This window comes from Muscardinus avellanarius, assembly GCF_963383645.1.
Source record: "Muscardinus avellanarius genome assembly, chromosome: 12".
NCBI lineage: Eukaryota > Metazoa > Chordata > Mammalia > Rodentia > Gliridae > Muscardinus > Muscardinus avellanarius.
In genome coordinates, this window is record NC_137798.1 from 54,800,803 (window position 1) to 54,823,323 (window position 22,521).

Sequence of the window (22,521 nt, forward strand, 5' to 3'; positions counted from 1 at the left end):
GTGTGTTAGTTACTGGGGATATAACCCAGAGAGTATTCTACCTCTGAGCTATGTGTGTGTGTGTGTGTGTGTGTGTGTGTGTGTGTGTGTGTGTGTGTTAGTTACTGGGGATATAACCCAGAGAGTGTTCTACCTCTGAGCTACACCCCAAGCCCCTTTTTAAAGTCTTTACTTTGAGGCAGGGTCTTGCTGAGTTATCACATCTTGGCTTTGAACCTGTGATCCTCCTGTCTCAGCCTCCCAGGTACTCAGATTACATGTGCACACCACTGTGCCTGGCTCCAAGCCATTTTTTATTACCCCAATAATAATGTTTTTCATGTGTGTGCACAGGTAGTACTAGGGATTGAGCTCAGGGATGTTCTGCCTCTGAGCTATACCTCAAGCCCTATTTTATTTTTTAGATTGAACTAGGGTACAGCTAAATTGTTGAGAGCCTTGCTAAGTTGCTGAGGCTGGCTTCAAATCTGCCACCTTCCTGTCTCAGCCTCCCAAGTACTGAGATTAGAGGTGCACTCCATCAGCCAAGGCTACGAATGCTTTTTAAACTATGGCTTGTTCACTTGGTGATAAGACATTAAAGATTAAAACACCTCATTTAGCCAGGCGTGGTGGCGCACACTTGTAATCCCCGCGCTTGGGAGGCAGAGACAGGAGGATCGCGCAGGTTCGAAGCCAGCCGCGCGCGCTGGCTTAGGAGACCCTGTTTCCAAATAAAAAGTGTAAAAATAGGTCTGGGAGTGTAGCCCAGAGGTAGAAGGGCTTCCAGGAACCCCAGTATCACCAATAAATAAATAAATAAATAAATAAATAAATAAATAAATAAATAAATAAATAAACACCCCATTTTTAAATTTTTTTGTGGTACTGGGGTTTGAACCCAGGTGCGTTTTGCCTCTGCCTCTGAGCTACACAATCAGCTCTATTTTGTATTTTAAAACAAGGTCTCACTGATTTGCTGAGACTGGTTTAAAATTTCAGATCCTTTTGTGTAGGATTCCCATATACTGGGATTATAAGTTTGTGCCATCACGCCCAGCTAAATCTATTTATTTTCCTCCTGGTACTGGGGATGGAACCCAGGGGCATTCTACCTCCAAGCTATACCCCAGCCCTATTTTTTATTACTTTGAAACAGGGTCTCACTGAGTTGCTAAGGAGCTGAGGCTGCCCGTGAACTTCAATCCTCCTGTCTCAGCCTCCCAAATCCTGGGATTACACGCATGCACCATCATGCCCGGCTTCTCATCATTTTTCGATAGATTTGCTTTGTTGTATTATTAGCATTCTGAACTACTTGCTTGCTACTTTGGTCATTCCCCCCCCCCCACCCCGGTACTGGGGATGGAACCCAGAGGCATTCTACCTCTGAGCTACACCCCCAAACCTAGTTTTTAGTCTTTTTATTTTTATGAAACAGTGTCTCACTGAGTTGCAAAGGGCCTCGCTAAGTAGCTGAGGCTGTCCACAAACTATGATCCTCTGGTCTCAGCCTCCCGAATGCTGGGATTACAAATATACATCACCATGCCCGGCTGACCACTTTTATATTAATGTATTCTCCCTGGTACTGGGAATTTCTTTAGAGAGAGACCCAATTAAAAGGTGAAAAAGTAAAAAGAATATTGAATAATGAACAATGAAGCGCAAAAGTACTGACATAAGTCCTGGTTTCATCTTTCTCACGATTACCTCATCATTCCCAGCTTACAAAATACAACTTAAAATTGTGTCTTTTTAATTACCTTTGGGATTGAAGGTGGGACAAATCAATGGTGGTATCAGGATACTCTAATGTCTCCTCCCCTTCATCCTTCATTTCACCAACAGCCTCCTGCTCTTTTATAACCTCTTCAGATTCTCCTTCATCGTCAGAGCTTTCTTCCTGAATTAGCTCCTCCTGTAGTTTATCTGTACCACTCTGAACAATAATATCCTCTTGGTCAACCTGAGTCATGAGTTCTACCTCTACAGGAATTTCACGTAATTCCTCTTTATCTTCTTCACTGCTAGTGTCACCTCCGTCTGCAGAATTATCACAAGGAAAGTCAGTATGGGCTACCAAAAATTCTTGTGACTGTCTTGCAAACTTCATAAAAATAATTCCATTAACTCCCTGTCTTCCCCAAAGATTACCAGAAAAATGCCTGATCCTCCCCATGGTGTATGAACTACTATGACTTAGACAAACAGATAATTTATATGATGAACGGGCAGGACCAAGTGATCTCCAAGAACTTTTTAATCACATAGAGATTTCTTGCACATTGCTACCATTTCTACAATAAAACCCATATCTTTCTTGGACAGTTCCGAAATGCAAGACAATAAGTTGTAAAATTCTGGAGCTTTTATAATTTGCAAATAGATACTAAAAAATATGTGTTACATAAATGGCACATGGCAAGTGCTCATGTGTTTTGTAAAAGGAATGCTATATACTAGTAATTCATCAGGCGTGGTGGCATACACCTTTAAGATCAGTGCTTGGAAGGCTGAAACAGGATGAACATAGGTTTAAAGTCAACCGTAGCAACTTGGTGAAGCTCTTAGCAATATGGTAAGACACTGTTTCCAAATACAAAATGAAATGGGTTAGGGGTGTAGTTAAGAATCCACAGAAACACACGCACAAAGTAACAGTAGGGTCCAACGGGCCTATCTGTAAAATGAGAATCACAGGTTCAAGGGCAGCCTCAGCAAGTAGTAAGACTCTCATCAACCTAGTGAGAATCCTGTTTCAGAATTTTTATTATTTTTTGGGGGTGGTGGTGGTACTGGAGATGGAACCAAGGGGCATTCTACCTCTTAGCTATACCCCGAAGCCCTATTTTATTCACTTGGAAACAGGGTCTCACTAAGTTATGGAGGGCCTCACAAGTTGCTGAGGCTAGCTGCGAACCTGTGATCCTCCTGTCTCAGACTCCCAAGAACTGGGATTACAAGTGTGTGCCACCAAGCCCAGCTAGAATAAAAATTTTAAAAAGAGCTAGGTTGTAGAGACAGAATAGAATCCTTCTGGGTTTGAAACCCCCCCTCCCCCCAGTACCACAATAAAAAAGGGATAGGTATAAAAAATAATAATGTATATAAATAATTTTACACAGTGCCAGGGATATGATAAGCATTAATCAACAGAGGCTAATAGCACAACAGTTGTAAATCTAATAATGTAATACTACTCCTTAAAGGAATGATACTAGGAGAGAGAATAACTCCAAAAGTAGAATAGAGAGCATACTTTCCCTAGATCCCTTAGGTAGTTAAGTAGTCAAGTAAATTTATCTCTGCAACTAGCTATTTGAAGCAACTATTTTATTAAAGCAATCCAAATTTTTAAGCTGGGCCCGGTGGCACAAGCCTGTAATACCAATACTTGGGAGGCTAAGACAGGATGATGGCAGGTTGAGGTCCTCTTGCTGCAGCCTCCCAAATAGCTGGGATGATGGTTATAGGTCACTGTACATTAACTTTATATAATTTCAATTCTCTAACCCATATATACATGTTAATTCATATATGTCTGAGACTATCTTTATTAAACACATTTATGCATTATCCATTTTAAATACTGAAATTTTCCCAGGTGTATGGTACACACCTATAATCCTAATACTTGGGAGGGTGAGACACAAGGATAATAGGTTTGGGGGCAGCCTCAGCAACCTAGCAAGACCCTGTTTCTAAACAAAAAATACAAAAGAGATAGAGGTACAGCTTGGAGGTAGAATGCCCCTGGGTTCAATCCTCAGTACTACACATACATTCTATCCATCCATCTATAGAAATTTTACTATATAAACATGTACAAAAGTGTGTTATGGGCCAGTTGAGATATTTTTTGTGGTGCTTAGAATTGAAGCCAAGAGCAATCTACCTCTTAGCTACACCCTCAGCCTTTTATTATTTCAAAATGGGGTCTTACTAAGGTTCAGAAGGCCTCATAAACTGCTCAGGCTGGCTGCAAACCTGTGATCCTCCATCTCAGCCTCCCAAGTACCAGGATTACAAGCACATGCCACCAGGCTCAGATCAATTAGGAACTTTCAATTCACTAGAATATGTATGTTTAAAATTTCCCAAACCAAAATTCACTAAAACTGATAGCTGGTATCTTGTGGGCTTATTGCTGTTAAATTTTCAAGTATCCCAAAAGAGACATGATCATTTATTTATGGATTTAGGAGTAAAACTATAAATGACATAATAAATTAATTTACTAAAATCTATAAACTACCTAGTTGTTCCATTTCTTCTGATATGATTTCACTCGTGCAACTTTCCAGTGTCTCCATGTCTTCATCCTGTACTCTGACCTTGCGCTCACCCCGATGTCTCCAAACACAAGACTCATCTACCTACAAAAATAATTCTTTTTCACAAATGGAACTTTGGGTAAGATTTATAAAAACAATCAAACAAACAAACAAACCAAAAAGCCAAAGAGTACCTTAAAAAGGAAGCTAAATCCCATCATTAGATATGAGGGAGGAAGGAAATTCTTTTTTCCTACAAAAGATAATGCACATTTAATGTTTGAAAATCATTTTTCTCTTTTTTGTTTGAAAAAAAGACATCCATTTTGCCTTTTATTTTGATGTGAAAAATCTTTCTCACTTATAGAATGACATTATGCAAAAATCAGTAATTAAAAAGAAAAATATGCATGCTTGTTATCTTTTTGGAAAATCAAACACTAAATAGTCTATTTTTATAGGCTATTTTTTTTTTTTTTGTGATACTAGGATGTAAGCCATGGGCATTCTAACTCTAAGCCATACCTCCAGCCCTATTTTTTATTCTTTATTTTGAAACAGGAAGAAGTTGTGGAGGTCTCACTAGGGAACTGAGGTAGGCCACGAACCTTGATCCATCCTTCTGTCTCAGCCTCCCAAGTACTGGGCTAGACTATACTTTCTTATCCTAAACTACGAGAAACTACCCCAAACTATGAGCAAGTACATTTCCCTCATTAAAAATACACATGAATATAACTAGACATGGTGGCACATGCTGTAATCCCAGCATTCAAGAGGCTGAGACAGGAGGATCGCAGTTTGCGGATAGCCTCAGCTACTTAGTGAGGCCCTACCTGACTTAGTGAGATCCTGTTTCAAAATAAAGAATAAAAAAATGGGCCTGGGAGCCGGGCATGGTGGTGCATGCTTGTAATCCCAGCACTTGGGGGGCTGAAACAGGAGAATCGCGCAGGTCTAAAGCCAGCCTCAGCTACTTAGTGAGGCTCTCAGCAATTTCTGAGACACTGTTTCCAAATAAAATATAAAATAGGTCTGGAAGTGTAGCCCGGGGGCAGGAAGCCCCTGGGTTCCATCCCCAGTACCAAAAAAAAAAAAAAAAAAAAAAAAAAATAGGGCAAGGGGTGTAGCTCAGAGGTCGAATTACCCTGGGTTCTATCCCTAGATCCACAAAAAACAAACAAATCACATGAAGATGTTATGACAAAGGCTGAATTGGCCAGACCAAGGCAAAAATTTTCTTACTTCATAATGGGGACTTCTGTGAAATCAGAGTAATATTTTTGTTCTGAGAATACTTGTAGATGGCCCTCAAATCTGTCTCCATATTCTATTTACAAGTTAGGGATATTTTTCATGTCAAGCCATTACCTCTTATCATGAAGCTTCCTGTTGTTAAATATTCTCCAGTTGGTGCCGTTTTAGAAACCTAAGAAACACAATATATTATATGCTTAAGAAATACTTAGGTTATTTCTATACTCAGGAGTATATAGTCATATTCAAGTAAGCAAAATTATGTCCTGAAGTTTCTAATTTAGCAAAAATTCATTAACACTGAAGCAATAGCAACCCTTTCAACGACAAACACACTTTTGGCAGCAACCAAGAAAATAACAAAGCCAGGTGTGGTGGTGCATTCTTGTAATCCTAGTGCTTGGGAGGCTGAGACAGGAGGATCACAGGTTCATGGCCAGCCTCAGCTACTTAATGGGGCCTTCCACAACTTAGTGAGACCTTGTTTCAAAAATAAATAAAAAATAGGGTTGAGGGTGTAGCTTGGAGGCAGAATAACCCTGGGTTCAAGTCCCAGTACAAGGAAATAAAGAGAAAGAAAAGAAAAGAAAAGAAAGAAAGGAAGAAAAGAAAGGAAGGAAGGAAGGAAATCAGAAAGACAGAAAGGGGAAAAAATAAAGGATCCACTAAAAAACTTTTCAAATGCATTAGATTAGAGCCAGTACTAGCCTACTACTTTCTTCCAGAAAGAGATATAATGAGAAAACAATTGTTTCTAAGTTTATTACAAAGCTGTATTAACTAAGCTAAAGCTGTATTTATCAGGTAAAATCCTTTTCTGAGGCTGGACATGATGGTATTCTCAGTTACTCAGGAAGCAGATGCAGGAGGATCACAAATATATTTTCAGACATCTATTAACCCTCCAAATTTGAGTATATTTATTAATCAATTATTAAAACATCATAAAGCCAGGCATGGTGGTGCATGATTGTAATCCCAGCATTTGGGAGGCTGAGACAGGAGGACTGTGGTTCACAGACAGCCTCAGCTACTTAGTGAGGCCGTTTGCAACTCAGTGGGACCTGTTTCAAAATAAAGAATAAAAAAAAAAAAAAATAGGGCTGGGGTATAGCTTAGAGGTAGAATGCCCCTGGGTTCTATCCCCAGTACTGCAAACAAAACAATACAACAACAAAATCATAAAGACTAGCTGGAGCAGGGTATGGTGGCGAACGCTTGTAATCTCAGTACTTAGGACACTGAGACAGGAGGTTTGAGAACAGCTTCAGCAACTTAGTGAGACCCTGTTTCAAAATTAAAAGACTAAAATAAGGCTGGGGGTATAGCTCAGAGACAGAATGTCCCTGGGTTCCATTGGCAGTAAAATAAACACACACACACACACACACACACACACACACACACACACACACAGCATAGTGGATAGTAATAAATAATAACAGATATAGAACGAAACCAATTCTAAAGGAAGATAAAGGAATCAAACTTTATTCTACCACAAAACTTTAGGACCCTGTAAAAGTACTTCATTATCAATTATAATTCTTTTTCTTTTTTATATTTTTTGGTGGTACTGGATGTGAAACCTAGAGGCTTTCTACCTCCAGGCTATACTCCCCCAGACCTATTTTATATTTTATTTGGAAACAGGGTCTCACTAAGTTGCTGAGAACCTCACTAAGTAGCTGAGGCTGGCTTCAAACCTGTGCGATCCTCCTGTCTCAGCCTCCAAGCATGGGGATTACAAGCATGCACCACCAAGCCCAGCCACAATTCTTTCTTTTTAATTTTTCTTTTTTTTTTTTGAGGTACTGGGGATGGAACCCAGGGGCATTCTACCTCCGAGTTACACTTCCAGCCCTATTTTTTATTCTTTATTTTGAAAAAAGGCCTCATTGAGTTGCAAAGGGCCTCACTAAGTAGTTGAGGCTGTCTCTGAACTATGATCCTCCTGTCTCAGCCTCCCAAATGCTTGGTTTATAAGCGTGTGCCACCACCCCCAGCTTCAATTACAATTGTTAAAAATAAAATCGACAGCAATGTGAAGTTAAATATGGAATGAAGATATCAGCAAATAAAGTATCACTAATCAAACAGAGGACAATTACTAAAATCAAGTGACTAAAAAACCCAAACCAAACCAAAAAGCTCCTAAGGGTATACTTTTCTGGAAGGGTAAAACAATTAAAAAATTCCTATGAAGATGAACAGGAAGAGACCTTTTAGGTCAGTATGCCAGTCATAAATAGAACATTCTTTATCCTGTTTAACTGCATGGATCACTCTCCATTTAGGTCTTTACTCAAATCCTACCTTCCCTGATACCTCATTCAAAGTAACAGCCATGATCATTCTCTATTCCACTAACTACATTAAGAAATTTTCTTTATAGCACATTATGTAACACACAGTTTTCTCAACCATATAAATATAAGCTATATCAAAGGATAAGCAAGGTAATTTGTTTGCCTTATTTATTTCTATATCCTCAAATTTGGCATCCAGTACAGCTTTTACCAAAGAAAGACCACAGCCCTTATTACCTGATGATGATACACCCACCAAGCACTAGTGATAACTCGTGCATCCCAAGCAGCACTGTAACAAAGTGCCATTGTGCCAGCTTCAGTCAATGTCCGTGGAGGGATGGGTTCTCCTGTAATAACAATGCTACTTTTCAATACCAAAGCACAGACTTTCTATGGAGCAAGATGTGAAAATCAAATGTAGCAAAACAGGTTCAATGGTCTTCTATCTTCAATCATTCTAATTCAAGACAGGAGTAGTAGTGCAGAGCTGTAATCCCAGTACTTGGGAGGCTGAGACTGGAGGATCACAGGTTTTGAGGACAGCCTCAGCAAGTAGTGAGACTCTCATCAACCTAGAAAGACCCTGATTCAATATAAAAATAAAATCAGATAGGGGAGTAGCTCAGAGGCAGAATGTTCCTGGGCTCAATCCCCATTAGCAGAAAAAAAATCTAACTCTACTTTAGAAAGAATCATAGAGAAAAATCTAAAGATTGAAGACTTTGAGAATATAGATTGCCCAAATTATTAAAATGAAGAGCATATTAATAATATATCCCAAGCTGGACATGGTGGGCACGCTTGTAATCCCAGTACGTGGGAGGCTGAGACAGGAGGATTGCGCAAGTTTGAAGCCAGCCTCAGCTACTTAGTAAGGTTTTCAGGAACTTAACAAGACCCTGTTCCCAAATAAATTATACATATATAAAAAATAGCTGGGTGTGGTGGCGCACGCTTGTAATCCCCGTGTTTGGGAGGCAGAGACAGGAGGATTGCGTAGGTTCGAAGCCAGCCTCACTAGCTTAAGAGACCCTGTTTCCAAATAAAAAATGTAAAAATAGGTCTGGGAGTATAGCCCGGTGGTAGAAGGGTTCCATCCTCAGTACCAACCCCCCCCCACACACAAAAATAGATCTGGGAGTGTAGCCCAGAGGTAAAAAAGCCCCTGGGTTCCATCCCCATTACCACAAAACATACACACACACACACACACACACACACACACACACGCGCGCGCGCGCGTGCGCACACACATCCCTTGCCAGACATGGTGGTGCAGGCCTGTAATCCTAATACTTGGGAGGCTGAGACAGGATGATTATAGGGTGAAGGCCAGCCTCAGCAATTTAGCAAAACCCTCAGCAAATTAGTAAGACCTTATTTTGAAATAAAAATAAAAAATTAAAAAGGAGCTAGAGGTATAGCTCAGTGATAGAATGCCCCTAGGTTCATCCTCTAATAACATACACATATATACCTTATAGCTAAATTTAAATTTCAAATATTCTTTAAATGAGATATAATTCACATACTATAACATTCACTTTTTTTTTTGGTATTGGGGATAAACCCAGGGACCCTCTATCACTGGGCTAGACCCAGCCCTTTTTAAAACTTTTTTTTTTTTTTTTTTCAGAACTAAGGATGGAACCCAGCAGTACTACTGTACCTCCTAACTACACTCCCAGCCCTATTTTTTTTTTTTTTTAAATAGAGTCTCTCACTGAGTTGTGAAGGACCTTGCTAAGTAGCCGAGGCTGTCTACAAATCGTGATCCGTCTCCGCCTTCCAAATACTGGGATTACAAGTATGCAACAACACGTCTGGCACCTTTTTTACTTCTGAGACAGTCCCGTTAAGTTGTCTGGGCTGGGCAGCTTAGTCTGCACTGTGCACAGATAAAAAAATTTTTTTTTTGCGGTACTGGGGATGGAACACAGGTGCATTCTACCCCCGTGCTATATCTCAAGCCATATTTTTTATTCCTTATTTTGAAACAGGGTCTCAGTGAGTTGCAAAGTGCCTCACTAGGTAGCTGAGGCTATCCACAAACTGCGATCCTCATGTCTCAGCCTCCCGAATGCTACACCCCCAGCCCTATTTTTTATTCTTTATTTTGAAATCAGGTCTCAGTGAGCTGCAAAGGGCCTTGCTAAGTAGCTGAGGTTGTCTGTGAACCACGATCCTCCAGTCTCAGCCTCCCAAATGCTGGGATTATAAGTGTGAACCATCATGCATGGCTTTAAAATTCACCATTTATTTATTTATTTATTTATTTATTTATTTATTTATTTATTTATTTATGTACTGTGGATGGAACCCAGGGGCTTTCTACCCCCGTGCTACACTCCCAGATCTATTTTATACTTTATTTGGAAACGTCTCACCAAGTTGCTGAGAGCCTTACTCAGTAGCTGAGGCTGGCTTTGAACCTGTGCAATCCTCCTGTGTCAGCCTCCCAAGAGCTGGGATTACAACCATGCGCCACCACGCCCGGCAAAATTCATCTTTTAATAAGGTACAATTCAATGATTTTCAGCACAATATTTCATGACATGGATATACCACATTTTGTTTATCTACTCATCAACTTTTGGCAATGGGTTGATTCTACTTCTTGGTTATTAAAAATAATGCAATGAATATTTGTAAACAAGTTTGAATAGATGGATGGCTTCAATTATCTTGGAGACATATACCAGTAAAACTGCTGGGTCAAATCTATGTTTAACTTCTTGAAGAACTGCCAAACTAGTCTCCACAGGAACTGCATCCTTCTCATTCACACTAGTATTGTGAGATCCTTTTCTATTCACACTAGCAGTATGAGAGTTCTAACTTCTTCACATCTTCACTAGTACTTGTCCATTTTTTTTTTTTTTTCCAATACTGGGGATGGAACCAAAGGGCATTCTACCTCCAAGAGACAACCCCAGTCCTATTTTTTAATTATTTATTTTGAAACGGTCTCACTGAGTTGCAAAGGGCCTCATTAAGTAGTTGAGGCTGGCCGTGAACTGCAATTCTCTGGTCTCAGCCTCCCAGATGCTGGGATTGATTATAAGCATGTGCCACCATGCCCAGCTCTGTCCATTTTTTTTTATTATAACCTTCCCAAAATGAGTTAAGTGATATCTCATTGTAGTTTTGATTTTCATTTCCCTAATGACTGAAGATGCTGAATATCTTTTCATGTGCTTATTAGCCATTTGTATTTCTTTGGGAAAATATCTATTTAAATGGGATCCTCCTGTATCAGCCTCCCCAAGTACTGAGATTACAAAGGTACATTACACCAAGCTTCATTGCTCAACTAACTCTCCCTCTCCCTCTCCCTCTCTCTCTCTCTCCTTCTTTCTTTTTTTGTACCGGGGACAGAACCCAGTGGCATTCTATCTCCAAGCTACACCCTTAGTCTTATTTTTATTAATTATTTTTGAAAAAAGGTCCCATTAAGTTGCTGAGGGCCTCACTAAGTGTAGCTGAGGCTGCCCATGAATCTGTGATCCTCCTGTCTCAGCCTCCCAAGTGCTGAGATTACAAGCATGCGCCACCATGCCCAGCTACCTCTGCTTACTTTTTTTTGCAGCACTGGGAATGCATTCTACATCCAAGCTATACCCTCAGCCCTATTTTTTATTTTTTATTTTGAAACAGTTCTCACTAAGTTGCAGAAGGCCTCACTAAGTAGCTGAGGCTGACCACAAACCCAGATCCTCCTGTCTCAGCCTCCCAAGTATTAGGATTACAAGCGTGTGCCACCACGCCAGGCTCCATTGCTCACTTTTTAACTGGGCAGTCTGCCTTTCTACTTATGAGTCTTAGGTGCTCTTGGTCTTGATAAATAAATAATTTGCAAATATGTATGTATATGTATATATATATATATATACATATATATATATATATATATATACTTTTTGCTATTCTGGGTTCATTTTCTTTTTTCTTTCTGTAGATCTGGGGATTGAACCTCAGGGAATCCTATGCCCGAGCTATACCCCCAGCTCTACTTTTCATTCTTTTTTTTTGTTTTGTTTTCTTTTTTTCTTTTGCGGGTCTGGGGATGGAATCCAGGGGCATTCGACCACCAAGCTACACCCCCTGCCCTATTTTTTATTCTTTATTTTGAAATAGGGTCTCACTAAGTTGCAGAGGGCTCACTAAGTAGCTGAGGCTGTCCGTGAACCTCGATTCTCCAGTTTCAGTCTCGCAAATGCTGGGATTACAAGCATGCGCCACTACACCTGGCTTCATTCTTTATTTTGTTTTGCTTTTGGTGGTACTGGGGTTCCTGGAAGCCCTTCTACTGCCGGGCTACACTCCCAGACCTATTTTATATTTTTTTTTATTTGGAAACAGGGTCTCTTAAGCCAGGATCTCTTAAGCTGGCTCCGAACCAGTGTGATCCTCCTGTCTCCGCCTCCCAAGCGCAGGGATTACAAGCGTGCGCCACCATGCCCGGCTCATTCTTTATTTTGAAATAGGATCTTGCTAAGTTATAGAGGGCCTAAGTAGCTGAGGCTGGCAGGGAATCTGTGATCTTCCTGTCTTAGCCTCCCAAGAACTGGGATTACATGCATGTGTCACCATGTCTGGCTCTTTATACCTATTTAATTAGTGAAATCCAAAATAATAACATCACCAAATGTTAATGAGGATATAGAGCACTATGTAGTGATTTGATTCACTATTTTAAATATAAGCCAGGTGTGGTAGCACAGGCTTGTAATCCCAGCGTTTGGAAGGCTGAGACAGGAGGATCACACAGGCTCTCTCTTAGTGGGGCTCTCAGCAACTTAGTGAGACCCTGTTTCCAAATAAAGTATAGAATAGGTTTGGGAGCATAGCCCAGAGGTACAAAGCCTCTGGGTTCCACCCCCCAGTACCACCAAAAAACCAACCAAACAAAAACCCCAAACCAAACAAAAACAAAAAACAAAAAATGGTATATTCATTTAGGAAGACAGTCTGGTGGTTTCTTTTCTTTTTTTTTTGGTGGTACTGGGGTGGAACCCAGAGGCCTCCTACCTCCGGGCTATACTCCCAGACCTATTTTACATTTTATTTGGAAACAGTGTCTCACTAAATTACTGAGAGTCTCACTAAGTAGCTGAGGGTGGCTTCAAACCTGTGTGATCCTCCTGTCTCAGCTGCCCAAGTGCTAGAATTACAAGCATGTGCCACCACGTCCGGCTCGGTCTGGTGGTTTCTCATGAAACTAAATGTACTCTTACTATATGCGCCAATAGTTTTGCTTCTTGATATTTACCAATGTAAGCTGAAAACATGTCCATATGAAAAGCTACATATAGATTTTTTTCTTTTTTGAGGTACTGGGGATGGAACCCAGGGGCACTCTAACTCCAAGCTAGACCCCCAGCCCTATTTTTTATTCTTTATTTTGAAACAGGGTCTCAATGAGATGCAAATGGCCTTACTAAGTAGCTGAGGCTGTCTGCAAACCACGCTCCACCTATCTCAGCTTCTGAAATGCTGGGATTACAAGCCTGCACCACCACACCCAACTTACATATAGATATTTATAGCAGCTTTATTCATAACTGCCAAAACTTGGCCTTCAGTATCACTTTGGTGGAAAAGGTTGATAATAAGGGAGGCTATAGGTGTGGACAGGGGTTACATTAGAAAGCACTGTGCCTCCTGCTAAATTTCTGTAAAACTAAAGTGGTTCTAAATCTGAGCATACTTAAATTTACAAAAGGAAAACAGGCCGGGCGTGGTGATGCATGCTTGTAATCCCAATGCTTGGGAGGCTGGGACAGGAGGATTGAGCAGGTTTGAAGCCAGCCTCACCTAAGGGGGGCTCTAAGCAACTTAGTGAGATCCTGTTTTTGAATAAAATATAAAATAGGTCTGAGAGTGTAGCCTGAAGGTAGAAAGCCTCTGGGGTTCCATCTCTAGTACCACAAAAAAAAAAAAAAAAAAAAAAAAAAAAAGGAAAAACTATTTTATTCTTTTTTGTGTGCGTGTGGGTCTGAGGATGGAACCCAGGGGCATTTGACCTCTGAGCTACACCTCCTGCCCTATTTTTTATTCTTTATTTTGAAACAGGGTCTTACTAAGTTGCGGAGGGCCTCACTAAGTAGCTGAGGCTGTCTGCGAACCGCGATCCTCCTGTCTCAGCCTCCCGAATGCTGGGATTACAAGCGTGCGCCACCACGCCCGGCTAATATTTTATTCTTAATGACCGTTTTTGGCACCCTTGCTGAAAATCAGTTGAGCACAAATCGCAGGATTTATTTCTGGAATTTCAGTCCTATTTGATGATCTATGTGTTCATCCTTTTGCCACCATCACACTGCTTACTGTTCCTCTGTAATAAGATTTGAGGTCAAGAAATGTGAATGCTCCAAATTTGCTTTTCATTTTCAAGAGTGCTTTGGCTAATCTGAGTCCTGTTCATTTCCAAATAAATTTTTGGATCAGCTTGTCAAGTAATAAATATTTGAATAACAAAAATGTATTACCTGTTGGATTCTTAATTACACAGCTAGTGGCTCCATGAAGATCAGCATGTACGTAGATGTCTCCTTAATAAAGACAAATAAGAAATGACACTTTGAGTCCCCTCACCCTCCCTCTCCCTCTCTCTCTCTTCTTTTTTTCCATTACTGGGATTTTGAACCCAGGGGATGATCTACTACCAAGGGACATCCCCATTCCTTTTTATCTTTATTTTGAGACAGGGTCTCACTAAGTTGCCTAGTCTAGCATTGAAACTATGTTTCTCCTGAGTCAGCCTCTGGAGTCAGTGGGTTACAGGCATGTGCCAATGCACTAGCTTCTTTCTTATTGAAACAGGGTCTCACTATGTTGACCAGGCTGGTCTCAAATAACTGGCTTCAAGTGATTCTCCTGTCCAGTCTCTGGAGTAGCATGTGCTACTGATCCTAGTGTTAAGTCCTATTTTTATTATTATTATTATTATTTTTTGTGGTACTGGGGCTGGAACCCAGAGGCATTGTACCTCCAAGCTACACCCCCAGCCCTATTTTTTATTCATAATTTTGAAACAAGGTCTCACTCAGTTGCAAGGGCCTCAGTAAATACCTGAGGTTGGCTGCAAACCACAAACCTCCTGCCTCAGTCTCCCAAATGCTGGGATTACAAGCGTGTGCCACTATACCTGGGTTTAACTCCTATTTTTAAGTATAAAAAATGTTACAAATTTCAACACTGAAATATTAAGATTTTAAAAACACGATGAAGCCGGAGCCAAGTGTGGTTGTGTACGCTTATATTCCAAGCACATAGGAGGCTAAGACAGGAGGAAAGCAGTTTGAGGACAGCCTCAGCTACTTAGTGAGGCCCTTTACAACTCAGTGAGACCCTGTTTCAAAATAATAAAAAAAATAATAAAAAATACAGCATGTAGCTCAGAGGTAGAATGCCTCTGGGTTTCATCCCTAGTACTGCAAAAAAAAAAAAAAAAAAAAAAAAAAAAAAAAAAGTGGTAGAAAATAAGATCAAAAGTCCAACACACCAGATTAGCCCAGCAGTAGTACTTTAGGTATACCTACTTCAAATGAGAAATAACTGACAAACCAAATCTTCAACAAAAGTTAAAGCATCACACCTTTTTACTACTTAATTCTGTCAAGCAATAGTATAAATTGAAAACCAGTGCCCAATACTGAGATAACTGATCCAATAATTATCTGAGAAAATTTTTTAGAATTTCAGTCTTACCTACCTGATGACAAGTATCTTTTTACAATTATTTCATTCTGTTGCTGATCTCGTCCACCTATAATTAGATAGTTTTCTGAGCTAATGAACCACAGAAATTTCTCAAACCTATCAAATTGAAAAAAAACAAAGTAAAGTTTTTTTTTCTTTATTATCCTTTTTTTTTGTGGGTGTGAGGATAGAACCCAGGGGCATTCAAACCTCCGAGCTACACCCCCTGCCCTATTTTTTATTCTTTATTTATCTATTTTGTGGTACTGGGGGTGTTCCCAGGGGCTTTTCTACCTCCGGGCTATATTCTCAGACCTATTTTATACTTTATTGGAAACAGGGTCTCACTAAGTTGCTGAGAGCCTCACTAAGTAGCTGAGGCTGGCTTCGAACCTGTGCAATCCTCCTGTTTCAGCCTCCCAAGCATGGGGATTACAAGCGTGTGCCACCACACCTGGCTTTATTTTCTGTTTTGAAACAGGGTCTCACTAAGTAACAGAGAGCCTCACTAAGTAGCTGATGCTGTCCATGAACCACGATCCTCCAATTTCAGCCTCCTGAATGCTAGGATTACAAGCATGCACCACCACACCAGCCCTTCATTAGCCATTCTGAACACACACCTTTTTTTTTTTTTAATAAACAAAACAGTAAGCTATATTGCCTATGCAGGTTAAAATAAATTATTAAGCTGGGCGTGGTGGCGCATACTAGCAATCCCAGCATTTGGGAGGCTAAAACAAGGTTTGAGGACAGCCTCAGCTACTTAGGCCCTTTATTACTCAATGAGACTTTGTTTCAAAATAAAGAATAAAATATAGGTCTAGGGGTGTAGCTCAAAAGTAGAATAACCTTGGGTTCCATCCCCAGTACTGCAGAAAGCAAAAATAAACAAAAAGAACGTATTAGTTTAATTACTTGTTTTGTTTTTGTGGTACTGGGGTTCCTGGAAACCCTCTACCTCTGGGTTATACTCCCAGACCTATTTTTATACTTTTTAATTTGGAAACAGGGTCTCCTAAACCAGCACGTCTGGCTTCAAACCTGCGCGATCCTCCTGTCTCCGCCTCCCAAGCACAGGGATTACAAGCATGCACCACCACGCCCGGCGCTAGTTTAATTACTTTTAAAACATCAAGTTGGATTTTACTAAAAACCTGTAATATATTCTTAAGACACTCTAAAAAGAAATTAAATTTTGTTTTAGAAGAAAATGTTATCATTTGGGAGTGGTGGCACATGCCCTATAATCCTAGTACTCGAGAGGCTGAGACTAGAGGATAGCAGGTTCAAGATCAACCTCAGCAACCTAGTGAAATCCTGTTTCAAAAAAAAAAAAAAAAAAGCAGTTGGAGTATAGTTCAAAAGAAGAGTGGCCTTGAGTCCAATCAACAGTACAAAAGAAAAAAAATGAAATAAAAATGTGGGGGTTTAGCTGAGAGGTATAATGACCCTGGATTCTGTTCCCAGTTTTACACAAACACACATACACACACTTCTCAGAAAGCTAATAAAACTAAAGCAGGAAGTTATAAAATGAAGCGTTCAAAGAACCAAAGGAAAACTCTTAAAAATAAAATCATGAGTGGTGAGGATATGGCTAAATGATAGTCCTTTGCCTATCATGTGTGAGGTCTTAGGTTCAATCTCAGCAGAACAATGTATGAAGGAATAAATGAATAATATAAGTTCAATGGGAAAACTGCATCCTAAAGTTGATGAAATCTCTCAGAATACAGAACAGAAAATGCAAGAAAAATGAAGGCTATGCCATATATAAAACACAGAATTCCCAGGGGGGGAAAAAAGACAAAAACAGAGTAGGCAGATTTTCAAAATCTATGTCAAGAAAATGTCCCAGAACTAAGTTTGCAAACTAAAAGGGCTCGCCAAGTATCTAGCATGGTGGCACACACCTGTAAATCCCAGTACTTGGGAAGCTGAGACAGGAGGATTGCAGGTTTGAGTACAGCCTCAATAAGTAGTAAGACTCTCATCCCTAGTGAGACCCTGTTTCAAAATAAAAATAAAAATAGGGCTGGAGGTGTAGCTTGAAGGCAGAATGTTCCTGGGTTAAATCCCTAGTACCAAAACAAACAAACAAAACATACTGGAAAATTTGCAAGAAAAAATAAAAAAAAAAGGGGAGCTACAAGCTTAGAAGCTTGTAGAAGGCAAAAACAAATTGCACCTAAAATATCAACAGTCAGCCGGGCGTGGTGACACATGGTTGTTATAATCCCAGCATTTGGGAGGCTGAGACCTGAGGATCGCTGTTCGCAGCCAGCCTCAGCTACTTAGTGAGGCCCTCCTCAACTTAGTGAGATCCTGTTTCAAAATAAAGACTATAAAATAGGGCAGGTGGTGTAGTTCAGAGGTCGAATGCCCCTGGGTTCCATCCATACATCCGCAAAAAAAAAAAAACAAAAAAAAAAACAAAAAACAGTCAAAATGCCATCAAGGGATGGAGCTCAGTGGTACTAGCAGGCACAGGCTTTGAGACCTCAGAACAGAAAAATCAAACAAAAAACTTTGAACTGGGAAATGGCATGTAATCCCAGATACTCAGGAGGCTGTGACCGGAGGACTGTTTTGAGTCCAGGAGCTCAAGCACAGCCCAGGCAACATAGTAAGACCCTATGTATCCCCCACCAAAACAAAAACAAAAACAAAAACAAACCATCAGACTTTGAAAATCAACTATGAAAGTTACTACAATGGAGCAAAGCCTTTATAAAAGTCTTATAAAAAATATGTTTTCAAAGTAGAATTCTATATTCAAACTTTTTTTGGGGGAGGTACTGTGTATTGAACCCAGGGATATTCTACTCTGAGCCATACCCCAAGGCCGGTTGGTTGGTCTGTCTATCTTCTACCTATTTATATATTTATTTTGTGGTACAGGGGATTGAACCCAGGGGCACTCTATCTTTAAGCTACATCCCAGTCCTACTTTATTTTTATTTTGAAATAGGGTCTTGCTAGGTTGGTGAGAATCTCACTACTTGCTGAGGCTGTCCTCAAACCTGTGTTCTCTGTGTCAGTCTTCCAAGCACTGAGATTATAGGTGAGCACCACCATGCCTAGCTTTTATTTTATTTTTTATTTATTTACATATATTTTGGTGGTATTGGGGATGGGACCCAGGAGTGTTCTATCTCACAGCTATAACCCCAGCTCTATTTAATTTTTTTTTTTTTTTTTTTGGTGGTCCTTGGGGTGGAACCTAGATACTTTCTACCTCCGGCTATACTCCCAGACCTATTTTATACTTTATTTGGAAACAGGGTCTCACTAAGTTACTGAGAGCCTCACTAAGTAGCTGAGGCTGGCTTCAAACCTGTGCAGTCCACTGTCTTCGCCTCCCAAGTGCGGGTATTATAAGCGTGCACCACCATACCTGGCTTTTTTTTTTTTTAATTTGAAACGAGGTTTCATTAAATTGCTGAAGTTGGCTGTGAATATGAGATCCTCCTGTCTCAGTCTCCCAAGTACTGGGATTACAAGAATATGTCACCATACCAGGCTTTATTATTTATTTATTTTTATTATTATTTTTTGAAGTACTAGGGATGGAACCCAGGGGCATTCTACCTCCGAGCTACACTCTGAGCCAATTTTTTTTATTCTTTATTTTCAAACAGGGTCTCACTGAGTTGCAGAGGGCCTCATTAAGTACCTAAGGATGGCTGCGAACCCAAATCCTCCTGTCTCAACTTCCCAAATGCTGGGATTACAAGTGTGCGCCACCATGCCTGGCTCTTTATTTTGTATTTTGAAACAGATTTTCACTAAATTATTCCATGCTGGCCTCCTTGAACCTGCGATCCTACTGAGCCTCCCAATACTGTAATCCCAGTACTGAGCTTACGGGCATACCAATTGCCCAGGCAAATGATTAAGTATGAGTAGAATAACTTTATACACATTGGAGACTTCCAAAACTTTACCTCCTATATACTCCTTCTCATAAAGATTTGGAGGAATAAAGAAAAGCATGAGATCCAGGACAGAGAGACCAATATAGAGATGGGGAAAGGGAACTTCCAGGCTAACATAAAAGGAGGTTAAAAGATGCTTAGAGAGAACCAATCTTTTAAAAGTAGGTCAAAAAGCTCCAAAAGAGAACTCTGACCTCTGTGAGGAGGTATTCTAACACACTTGGAAGGTAATTAAGATGAATTATCCATAAAAATAAAAAGGAAGCTAGGCAGGTGGCACAGGCCAGTAATCCTAGTACTTGGGAGGCTGAGGCAAGAGGATTCCAAGTTTGAGGTCAGCCTGGTCAATTTCGCCTGACCTTGTTTCAAAATAAAAAATAAAGAGGACTGCATAGCTCAATGGCAGAGTGCCTGTGGGTTCATTCAATCTCCCACACAAAAGGATTATAAAACAGAAAAATTAAGAAGTAGCAATATAAGCTATCATACTACAAATAGAAATGAAGGAAAATGGAAAATCTCAAAAGAATCAGATGACAGTAGAATTCAGAGTGAAGAATTGCAGGGCTAATGCGTTTGTTAACATGCCCTGTCTAACTGCTTAAACTTCTAAACAAGAACTGAATTTAAAAAAGAAGGAACACTTACCAGTATACTTTTCTTGCTTTTTGAATAGAGGTGACTGTTTGAACTTCTTTTAAGGTTTGTTTTGTTTTCTTTTCTGCTGATTTGAATGCCTATTTATAAGAACATTTAAAATATAATTTGTTTAGGATATATTTAAGTATAACATCAAAATAAATCATGGGATTTTTAAAAAATGCTACAAAATGAAACTAAACACACACACACACTCACACCACATATACACATACATACATGAACACACACACACACACACACACACACAAATACACACACTCAAAAAAATAATAAGCTGGGCATGGTGGTGCATGCCTGTAATCCCAGTATTTAAGAGGCTGAGAAAGAAGGATCAAAAGTTTGAGACCAGCTGCAGCAATGTAGTGAGACTCTCAGTAACTTAGTGATATCCTGTTTCAAAACAAAAAAGTGGTAGGGGTATACTTTGGAGGTAAAATGCCCTTGGGTTTAATCATCAGTACCACAAAAAATAAATATATGAGTTGCACATGGTGGCAGGAACCTGCAATTCCATTAATTACGAGGGTAAGACAGGAGACTAAAAGTTTGAAGCCAGTCTTTACAAATTAGTGAGGACCCATTTCAAAGTAAAAAATAAAAAAGGCTGGGGTACATGTAGCTCAGAAGCAGAATGCCCCTGGGCAAAAAAAAAAAAAAAATTTTTAAATTAAATAAAAAAAAAATAAAAGAATGTTATGAGACTATAATAAGAGAACACACTTTACACTGAATTATTGTCATCAGTGGCAGGATCTCTGAGGAAATCTATAGCCATACCACCCTGAACATAACTTATCTCCTCTGATTTTGAAGCGAGCCAGGGTCAGGGCTGCTTAGTACTTGGATAGAAGAAGGTATCTCTGAAGAAATGACATGTAAGCTGATGCCTGTCAGACCAATATAATATCAGAACAAAAATAGAAAAAGAGTACTATAAGAAAGATCAGCAAGTAGTGATCACAGGGCAAAATGTCAAGAAATCAGGTTGGAACAATAGATAGAGGGCCATGTCACAAAGGCAATTCATTTAACAGATATTGAAGTGCCTATTCTGTTCCAGGAAATATTCTAGGAATGAGGATGCAGAAATGAACAAATAGACAAAGACCCTACTACATTCTAGAGGGAAAACAAACATTCAACTAGGTATTTCAGTTTGGGGGGGGGGTTCAGAAGAAAAGGAAAAAAGTAAAGAGACATTGAGGATGGTACCACTTTCAGTAAGAGTGGTTAACAAAAGTTTCTCTGATAAAATTTAAGAAGATACATGAATGGAATGATCAATCCATGAAAATTTTGAAGTAAGAGCATTCCAGTACAGAAAGTAGTAAGTGCACAGTTCCTGTCAGGGCAGTAACCATAGTTTTAGGAACAGTTAAAATCACAGTGTCACCAGAAAAAATTATGTAAGAAGAGGAATGTAGGTGATAAGGTGACATAGATCATTAAAATAGGAAAGAACTAGAGAAGTTTAAGCAGAGGAGTAAATGCACTTCCCTTATAATTGTAAAGGATTTTTACAGTTGCTATATGGAGAAAAAGACACAGTGTGAAAAACCTGTATCTAAAGCCATGGTGGCACATGCCTGTAATCCCAGCATTTGGGAGGCTGAGACAAGAGGATCGAGGTTTGCAGCCAGCCTCAGCTACTTAGTGAGGCCCTTTTGCAACTCAGTGAGACCCTGTTTCCAAAAGCCCCAGCACCATAAAAAAAAAAAAAGAAAAACTTATATCTAGTAAGAAACTATTACTGTAGTCCTTATCAACAGAGATAATATAGACCTGAAACATGGAAATAATGACACGTGGCCCAATTCTGGTCATACTTTGCATTCTACCATTGAGTTACATCTCCAGAACAATTTCTTATTTGGAAACAGGGTCTCCTTAGATTTATGAGTCTCACTACTTGCTAAGGCTATCTTCCAAATTGCAGTAATCTGGTCTCAGACTCCCAAGTATTGGAATTATAGGTTTTTACCACACCTGGCTAAACTTTCAAGTTTTTTTTTATTTGTTTGGTGCTGGGGATTGAATCCAAGGTGTCCTTGCAAGAATTTTACCACTAAGCTATACCCCAGCCCTCTAGTTATACTTTTTTTTTTTTTTTGGTGGTACTTGGGGTGGAACCCAAAGGCTTTCTACCTCTAGACTATACTCCCAGACCTATTTTTATATTTTATTTGAAAACAGGGTCTAAGTTGCCGAGAGCCTAAGTAGCTGAGGCTGGCTTCAAACCTGTGCGATCCTCCTGTCTCAGCTTCCCAAACACAGAGATCACAAGTATGCACCACTACGCATGACTGGTTATACTTTTTTTGGTACGGGGGATACTAGGGATGGAACCCAGGGGCATTCTACCTCTGAGCTACACTCCCCAACCTTTTT

General features: G+C 39.8%; 1 protein-coding gene across 2 annotated transcripts in view; it reads right to left on the reverse strand.

Annotated features, from left to right (window-relative positions):
- Positions 1-22,521, reverse strand: part of NEMF (nuclear export mediator factor) — a gene marked incomplete at both ends in the record, with an annotated part of 71,639 nt that overhangs the window by 14,633 nt on the left and 34,485 nt on the right. The window contains 8 exons of one of the 2 annotated variants that reach the window (XM_080707892.1): positions 1,746-2,025; positions 4,238-4,358; positions 4,451-4,509; positions 5,628-5,685; positions 8,060-8,172; positions 14,317-14,379; positions 15,543-15,646; positions 20,119-20,207. In XM_080707892.1, coding sequence (XP_080564018.1) covers positions 1,746-2,025; positions 4,238-4,358; positions 4,451-4,509; positions 5,628-5,685; positions 8,060-8,172; positions 14,317-14,379; positions 15,543-15,646; positions 20,119-20,207 — 887 coding nt within the window. The remainder of the gene's footprint in view (positions 1-1,745; positions 2,026-4,237; positions 4,359-4,450; positions 4,510-5,627; positions 5,686-8,059; positions 8,173-14,316; positions 14,380-15,542; positions 15,647-20,118; positions 20,208-22,521) is intronic. The other variant, XM_080707893.1, reaches the window with a different exon arrangement.